Genomic DNA, 9,379 nt, shown 5'->3' on the forward strand with positions numbered 1-9,379 from the left:
TCCTTAGAGGAATATGAGAGCAACAGTAACACTTAGATTTACATTTTCAAAATCTTTCCCTGGTTTTTGGGTGGAGAGTTGACTATTGGGGAGTGGACAAGAGTGGATGCAGGGCAGAAAGGATAGTGATTTGGGCTAAAATGGTCACAGTGGAGACAGGGAGAAGTGGGTAGATTTGGGACATATTTTCGAGGTAAGGCCAACAGCACCTGCAGTTACATTGCATGTGGCAATGACACAAATAGAGGAGTCAAGTATTGTTCCCCGGTTTTTATGTGAGTAACTTGTTGAGTAGTAGTGCAGGTTGGATGAGGATGGGCAGAGAAATCAATAGGTATGTTCTGGACATGTTAAGTTTGGGATGCTTGTTACATTTTCAAGAAGAGATGTTGACTAAGTAATTGGACACTGGGCTCAGGAAAGAGATCAGCATCATAGATATAAATTTGAGAGATGTCAGAATATAAGCGATATTTCACACCATGAGGCTGGATGTGAGTGGGTGTGTTGAGTAAGTCTGAGGGCTGAGCCAACATTTAAAGGAAATGTTACAACATGTCTGCAAGCTGATGGGAATGATTTGGTACAAAGGGAGATACTGATAATGCAGGAGAGGGGTCAGAATTAAAAGAGCAAAGTCCTTGATGAGGCTGGAGCAGATGAAGCCAGTGCACAAGTGAGTGGTTAGGCTCAGGGGAGCGTGTTGCCCTTAGCATCACAGGCCTCACTCAGAGAACTTGGTTGAATTGCAATTGCCATTTACTTGTTGGTATTCTCCTCTAGTCTGTAAGCTCACTGAGGGCAGAGACCCTTGGTAATTACATGCTCTGTATTACACTACAGCTCCCGAAGCAATGTCCAGCCCACGTTGCAAACAATAAATATCTCCTGTATTAAACGGGTGAATAAAAAAGACCATACTTGGCCAATAATAATTCATAAACAAATATCTGTTAACTTATATTAAATATGGATATTAAAAACACAGATGGATACAACCAAAGAAGGAGAAAAAAACCCGACATTTTGGGTATTTTCAATTCTGTTTTTTTTTTTGTTTTTTTTTTTGGCCACACCGTGTGGCTTGTGGGATCTTAGTTTGCCAACTAGGGATCAAACCCCATGCCCTCCGCAGTGAAAGCATGGAGTCCTAACCATCCTCTGGACAGCCAGAGAATTCCCTGGACATTTTCAATTTAATAGTTATTCCCAACTTTAGTGAGTGTTTGGGTATTTTTCCTGATTGTTAAGTTTGATTAAAATAAATTGAATGATAATTTCTAGCATTTCTGAGTGCTTAGTTTATGTCAGGGTCTCTTCTAAACTTTTATATTCATTATCTCATTTAACTTTTTACATCAGCGCTATGAGATATCTTCTACTAGTATTATCATTCTTGAAAGATGAGAAACTAAGCCGCAGAAATGGTGAGTAATTTTTCTCGGATTACACAGCAGCTACTGGTGGCAGAGTTGGGATTCAAACCCAGGCAGTTTCTCTCCAGAGGTGACCTACTCAGCTACTCTCTGGATTTCTAACTCCCAGCCTAGAATTCCTTAACTATTAGAAAATGAAGAATAAAATAAATATGACAACTATAAACACCCACATATGCAGCCAAAAAATGAATGACAAACTGGGAAAGACGTTTGTAATTCATACCAGAGAAAAAGGACTAATATACTAAGTCATCATAGAAATCTCTAAGTGAAAGACAAGAGACTCAATAGGAAAATGGGCAAAGAATATAGATAGTTCACTGTCCCCCAAAATACATATAACCTTTAAACATACGACAAGATGTGTAACCTGATTAAGAGAAAGGCAAATTAAAACTATTCAAAGATACCATTTTTCACCTATGAGGTTGGCAAATATCAAGCTGTTGGCCTAGAGCTCCCATGGGCAAAGCTTTGGAGAAACAAGCCCTTTACACTCCGCTGGTGAAAGTGTAAAATAATACCCACCCACAGGACTGTGGGGCAATTTCAGCAAAAGCTTGAAGCCGATACCTTTTGATCCAGTTATATCACTTCTCGGAATTAATCCTCAGGTACGATTATCCATTTGCAAAATGATATGTGAATAAGGATATTCACTGCAACATGGCTTATAATACAAAACTGGAAACAACCCAAATGTTCGTTAATAAAAGCGGTTATCTGAACTGTATATCCAGACAATGGAAAATTAATCATTTGTGAGGAGAAAGAGGAAGTTCCTTTTCTACTGATACAGAAAGGTCTCAAGGATATATTGTAAAGTAAAAAGAAGAAAAGCAAAGTACAAGATAGTATATATGATATGATGCCTTTCATGAAAGAAAGAGGAAGAGGAAGATTATAGTTAGCTCCATGCTTTAATCCACATAAAGACATACTGGAAAGATACAGGAAATTAATAAAGGGTATTCCCTGTGGGGAAAGGGTGAGGTGGGAGACGGGGAGGGATCTAAGTACTTTACATATAACACAAATCTCATGAAAAGCTAGGAGTAGGGAAATTAAGACTTCTCAATGTATGCTTGTTATATTTTTTGACCCTTGAACCAGGTAAATATTTTGTTATTTACAAATGAAAAGGAAGAAACTAACGATAGCTATACTCACAGCCAGCTTGCCTGTCACTGTGCTAAGCAAATTGCATTTATTATCTCGGGGATTTCACAGCAGGTCACATTTTTATTCCTATTGTGTAGGTGCTAGGAACAGGCTTAGAGAAGTTAAGGAATTTGCTTAGGGTCACACAACTAGTAAATTGTGGACCTCAAACTCAAACCCAGCTGCCTGGCTCTGGAACCTATATTATGAGCTGTTACTCTACTTGTACAGGGTTTGTTTTTGTTTTTTCACATTTCTATTCTACCTTGAGAGACGTAAGAGATGATGTCCCCTCATGACCTAGTCTCATGGGCATGCTTGTGTTTGCAAACAAGTGATTGTTGGAAATCCCCAATCGTTCAGCAGTTGCAATAGCTCACTGTAGCAATGGCTTAAGATACAATGTCTGTGGCCATGTGCTCTCCCCCGAAGGCTAGCTGTAATTCCGTCCCCTCCTCTCCTAAACCAGAAAGCATATCAAAGTGAAAGGAATAGCAAGGTTATTATTTTAAGGAATACTTCACATTTATTCAGTTCTTACAGCGTGCCAAGCACAGATGTTGTAAGTGTATAACATGTATAAAGATTTAATGTTCACGTAGAACCTTATTAGGTAGGGACTTTCCTTGTCACTGTTATGGGCTGAATTGTGTTCTCTCAAAAAGATATGTTGAAGTTCTATACCCTGTACCTCAGTATGTGACTTCATTTGGAAAGAGGGTCTTTACAGAGGTTGTCAAGTTAAAATGACTCATTATGATGGACCCTAATCCAGTATGACTGGTGTCCTTCTGAAAAGGGGAAATCTGGGGCCAGACAGACATGCACAGACAGGAGAGGATGTGAGGATGGCCATGCGATAACAGAGGCAGAGATCAGAATGATGTAGCTGCAAGCCTAGGAATGTGAAATATTGCTGGCCACCACCAGAGACTAGGAAGGATCCCCCACCAGAATTTCAGAGCGAGCATGGCCCTGCTGACACCTTGATTTCAGACTTGTAGCCTCCAGAACTGTGAGACAATAAATTTCCATTCTTTGAAGACACCCAGTTTGTGGTACTAGGAAATGAATACAATCACCATCTTACAGATGAAGGAACCAAGGTACAGAGATGTTGAGTAACAGTTCGTAGAGGTTGCCCAGATTTATACAGTTGGTCAGTAAGTATTGGCACCTCAACCTGAGCTTGGGAAGGCTGGTTCCAGGGGAATGCTTCATCCTCATCAAATCTGTATCTTAAAATCATTTGCAAACCTCAGTTCTTTGGCTGAACTGTGTGTCCCGCTTCATGGCTGGTCTGAACACTCTGTTTGACCTCAACCCTGTATCAAAGGGCAGAGCAGAGTGTTTGGAGCGGGACAACCCTACCACACTCCCGAGGGCACAGCAGTGAGGGTGATTGCAGCCAAATCCCAGCCAGAGGTGCAGCTGCTCAGAGCTGGGGGGCAGCCAAGGGGGCTTTCTGGTCCTCCCTGAAACAGATGAGTGTGGCCAGGACCCAGGGGGTCCAAACTTCAAAGCGGCGGAAGCCTTCCTCATGGCCTCTCATTTTCTGACGAGCAAGAGTCACAATCCAGGAATTCGGGTTTTTAAATTACTTTTTAACTTAAGAAAGGGTCAGGGTAAGTACAAGAGGGCTACAGCCACTTTCAGTAACTGCCTTCCCAGATCCCCTTTGTACCCGATGCCCAGTAAATGCAAATATTTTTCTGAATAGAACAATGCTGCTGCTTCTTTATTTATTTTATTTTTTGCAGTACGTGGGCCTCTCACTGCTGTGGCCTCTTCCGTTGCGGAGCAACAGGCTCTGGACGCGCAGGCTCAGCGGCCATGGCTCACGGGCCCAGCCGCTCTGCGGCATGTGGGATCTTCCCGGACCGGGGCACGAACCCGTGTCCCCTGCATCGGCAGGCGGACTCTCAACCACTGCGCCTCCAGGGAAGCCCTAGAACAATGCTTCTTAAGTAATGTGGGAAGAGGAAGTGATGGGATGAAGGAAACCCTGGCGGAGCACTTCACCCAAGCCCTGGCTGGTCCGTAGAGTGTCTCTGTGTGCCCCCTCCTAGAAGGGAGCAAACCACGTGCCTGGTGGGGTCCAGGCGGAACGGCAGCCTCCACTGCAGCCGGGAGGCTGGCAAAAATGTGCTTGAGATGGACATTATCGTCCAAAACAGAATTTGGTGAGACCGAGACTCAAATGACCAAAGGGAAATTGGATACAGGTCACAGTCACAGCAGGCAGAGGGACAGTGTTTGGGTAGATAATTTCCCCCAGCTATATTGTCAACGGCCAGAATATTTTAATACCATCACCAGATGAGATCATGCTGTATCAGATGACACAGGACTGTGTGTTCTCCAGCCACTCTGGGTACAGTGTAGACAGTCAGTGAGCACATCTTGTCTGGTTGGTTTATCTCCTGGATGGGCTTGGTGTGGGCTTCATGTTCCCAATTAGGATCAGAGCATAAGAAGAGAAAGTGTCTTTCCTGGACGCCCGGCCAACAGGTCTGCACCATGGTGATTCTCCTCGAATGGAAGAAAATACCACCCTAAACCTAAGGACAAAATGTGTGCCTCTGGATACAACTTGGGATGTCACGGAGGAGAAGCAAAATGCTTAAGCTTTGCCTGATGTGGGGCAAAAGGAGGCTGTAGCCAATAGTTAAAAGAGTGTTAGACACTGAGGCAGAGTGAGGGAAAGATTTATTGCCTTAAATTTAAACTTCTCAGACCTTAGATACTGATATACCCAGGTTTATTATACTCTAGTAAAAACCAACTTTGTTTCCTAAGTCCAGTATTTGAAGACTATCTCAGCCTTCACACTTGAATACCTTGTTTAAAAGAAATCCCTGGAAACAGCAGCAGGTATCCTCAGAAGACTCTGAAAGACACACTCAGGTTTTTTCTCACCCTTTTTCAAAGTTTAAATTCTGGGGTTCTATGTCTCGATGTGCGTGAAAATGTTTTACCTACTTTGCTGCTCTGCTACTAAAGCAAACTCTGAAATATCAAAGCCTACAGGGAAATTCCAGAGACAAAGGGAAAAGTGACTCACCTGGGAGCGGGCCCCGCTCTCAGCAGACTTATTTCTAAAATGCATATTGCAAAGGCGAACCTCCGGCTGGTAGACATCTGCTCTAGCTAGGCAGCTCCGAGTGGAATGGCCAGATGGTTCCTGGAAGACATTTATTTGCAAAGGACTGGGGAACAATTATTGTTTGTTTTTGCTTAGAACTTTTGTCAGATTGGGCTTCCTGGGTGCCAAAGTCCAATCAGAGGAGAGTCATTTCATAACTTGGGCTTACTGTTTTGGCCAAGAATATACTTATCAATTGTACATTCAGGCAAGGGGCCTGTGGATGCTAAATGGCTGAGATTAGCAGCAGTACTGTGTTGAAAAAAAAAAACAAGCAAACAGAAGACTCCGGTGGTTTTCATTTTGGGAGACTCTGGAAGGGATGATAAGAGACTGTGTAATTTGGGGGAAAAAAGGTCTGTGGATGATTCTCATAGAGGCAGAAACTCAAAGTTAGTAAAAGAATTGCACCGACCAGAAATGGAGGCACAGACGTAGATGTTCCAATCTGAGGATGAGCTGTGTGGGTTATTTCCACATGGGCAAAGTGTAAAATGCATTTACAAACCTGGCTTTTTTTAACAGGTATAGTGGGTCATTTTGAAGAATCCAGGTACCCTCCCTAAGGCCTTTCCAATATCTTCCAGAAGGATATGGTCTCTTTATCTCAGAAACACACCTGTCAGCAAGATAGAGCCTAAGATGGAATAACTTGGTCTAAACCCATCGGAAAGAATTTTTTCCCCCTCACTTTTATGTTCTTCAGGACTTGTGGAAAGGGCAAGATATTTTGGAATTACCGGAAAATGGGGACATCACAGCGGCTTTTAAAACACTGGTTGCACAATAGAATGACTTGGGGACTTGTGAAAAAACACTGGTGCCTGACCACTCCCACCTGATACTAATTATTGATCTGGGATGGGGCCCTGCATCAGTATTTTTTAAAGCTTGCTGGGTCATTCGAATGTGTGGTCAGGGTCGAGAATTCAAATGACTACCTGGAGAAAAAACACATGAGATGCGGTATGTTATTGATTTTTAAAAATTCGCTAACACTTAAGGGGACTTCATAAGTATTCATTAATCAAAAATAGGCAATTTTCAACCACTAGCACATACAAAGATGAGCAAAACAGAGGGTAGGGTTGAGGAGATAACAGATATAGAGCTAGTTTTTCCAGTACTGCCTACCTTTTGATCTTTTCAATGGTCTTACCTAGAGTAAAATTACCTAGCCTTATCACCCTTTCTTGCCCCCTCTTTTCTTTTTCTTTTTTTATGCAGGGCTAGAGCTCTCTAATGGGACTAATTTCATCAGTTCCTGAGTCTGCTGTGTAGACAATTTTCATGGTCGACATGTAGGTCATGCAGAGTTGCCAAGTAATAAGGTGATGCAAATGTGTGCGGCGACACTTATAACTACATTGATGAATAGATCTATGCAACAAGACACTTCTTGGGAATCTTTGCAAATGACAAGTGGGCTGTATCCAGATACGGTAGGAATCTGTCAGATATAATGGAAGAATGCTGAGCCCCCTCTCTTACATGGCCTCTCTGAACCCTGCCAGGATATGTATGGAAAGAAGGACTTGGAAGCAGGCAGGGTACAACGATGCTTTATGCTAATTAGACTTAATGCTAATTGATTAGACTTCATGATAATTGACTTCACAATTAGATGTGACTGGAGATTGAAAAATCACGTCTCTCCTTGGAGACTGACTCACTGGAGGCAGGGAATGGAGTATAGGGGTGTTTCTTCGCTGACTGGTTTGAATGTTGAATTGCTCCGTAGAAGTTATATTTATTTTTTTCTCCATGGTTCAGGCAAAATGTAATGTAGCAAAGTAATGGAAGCAGTAAAGTATAATAATAATATACTATAATAATAATTATTATAAAAATATAGTATGTCTTACATTTTTGTAGCACTTTTAACTCTTCTTTGCCCTTAACATATGTCATGTATAGGACATGTTTTGAAATGAGGTTTGTGTTTATCTCAGGGAAATGAAGACTACAGCAGTGAAAATGGTAACATTTTTAATCTGTGTAATACTTAATGGCTTCCAAAGAACAGAATGAATAAATGTTTATGAAATTTCTGTAATATGCCGGGTTATATATGCATAATCTCATGTAATCCTCAAGATAATCCATTTTACAGTTGAGGAAACTGAGGTGCACTGAGATGACATCGTTTGTCCAGCATCACCCACCCCCAGTGGTGAGTAGCTAGAATTTGAACTTGGTGAATCTCAGGCTCGTCCATCAGTTCTGTTGTTACTATTCTAATTATGTAATGTGAAACAACATGAAACTATAAAATTCCTCACTAAACCCTCTCAACTCCATGGAAGGTAAGCTTTCAGTCTAGCCTCACAGATGAAGCTCAGAAAAACAACAGGCAAGGTGACATGTAAAGAAATGGCAGAGGTGGGATTTGAATAAACCATGTCTTCAAACTCTAATTCCAGGGTTTCCCACTCTGTTGAGGGTTCTCAAAGTTTTCACCACTCAGGGGCCTTTTAAAATCAAAAAAAAAAAAAGAATTCCCACTGGTTTCAATTTGCTGGGGTACTTTGCGAGGTTAAATTATATTTATCGCACAATAATAATACTTTTCCCCATTTTTAAGGCAGAGGCATGCACACGTGGACATTAGGATGTGTGCCCATCAGGCAGAAACCCTGAATTTTTACTGAGGTGATATAAATGCATTGAGCAAAATTTCCATTTGGCTCTTTTAAAGTGGTAGAATCAGTTTTTTGAAAGTTTATTATTAGTAATTTCATGGACTCCCTTTTAGGGTCCAGAGATTTCAAGTTGGGAACAGTTGTCTCATTCCATATAGGCTTCTAGCTGAGTCCCAAAAGATCCATGTGTCTTACAATGCTATGGACTTGTTGTGCTTTTACTTACAACACATGCACTTGCTGTAGATAATTAGAATCATTGAACAGGGAGAACTTGGAGATGACTGTCAACTGTAGACCCCTTGGTTTTAGGTGTGTTTTCCTTGCTGCTAGGTCCTTAACATCTAGGATTGTGCCTAGCACATATTAAGCTTCAATAGATATTGCAAGTTATATGCATTAATAGATGAATGAATGAATACAGGTGGGGATAGTGATGTCCAGGACAGGTAAGTGACACATCCAAGGTCACACAGTCAGGGGCAGAGGCAGCGTCAGATTCCAACTCTCTTCACTGCTGGTTCTGTGCCTGTTCATTACAATATTCTCAGCTGAGCTCTTTTACAAGAAAAGGGAAAGAATTTCTCTATGGAGTGGTTTTGGGGCTATTGTGAAGCTCAATGGGGTGATGTAAGTCTGGCTATCCCTTTACAGTAACGAGGATTCCTGTGGCTCAGATCTGTTTACAATCACATGGAACTACTTGGGAACCACTTGATTGCATTACAGCACTTCATTTTAAGGGAAGATTCCACACAGTCCCTTTCTCTTTGGAAGTTCACAAAGTCTGGCTCTGTTACCTCCTATCTTTCTGTTTACCAACACTCTTGACCACTTACCTTTACGGAAGGCTTTGACGTCACGTTAGAATCTCCCTCTTCACTCACACCCCAGCATTTACTTTAGTTATTTCAGTATTCTTAAAGGCACCATACTCACTGCCTTGATTTCATCAGTTCTATCAATATTTGTCTTAATTCCGTTCAGCCCAC

The 9,379-nt window shown here is 41.7% G+C and overlaps 1 protein-coding gene across 1 annotated transcript in view; it reads right to left on the bottom strand.

The window, feature by feature from the left end:
- The window catches only part of C9 (complement C9), a 47,489-nt gene extending 41,680 nt beyond the window's left edge, over positions 1-5,809 (bottom strand). Inside the window, exon 1 of the mRNA XM_022598762.2 lies at positions 5,665-5,809. Within this exon, the coding sequence (XP_022454470.2) occupies positions 5,665-5,741 (77 nt within the window). The 5' untranslated portion in view covers positions 5,742-5,809. The remainder of the gene's footprint in view (positions 1-5,664) is intronic.
- Between the last annotated feature and the right edge of the window lie 3,570 nt (positions 5,810-9,379).

Source organism: Delphinapterus leucas, chromosome 3 (genome assembly GCF_059928025.1).
Source record: "Delphinapterus leucas isolate spDelLeu-1000000601 "Yukka" chromosome 3, BTC_Dleu_Yukka2, whole genome shotgun sequence".
NCBI classification, from domain to species: domain Eukaryota; kingdom Metazoa; phylum Chordata; class Mammalia; order Artiodactyla; family Monodontidae; genus Delphinapterus; species Delphinapterus leucas.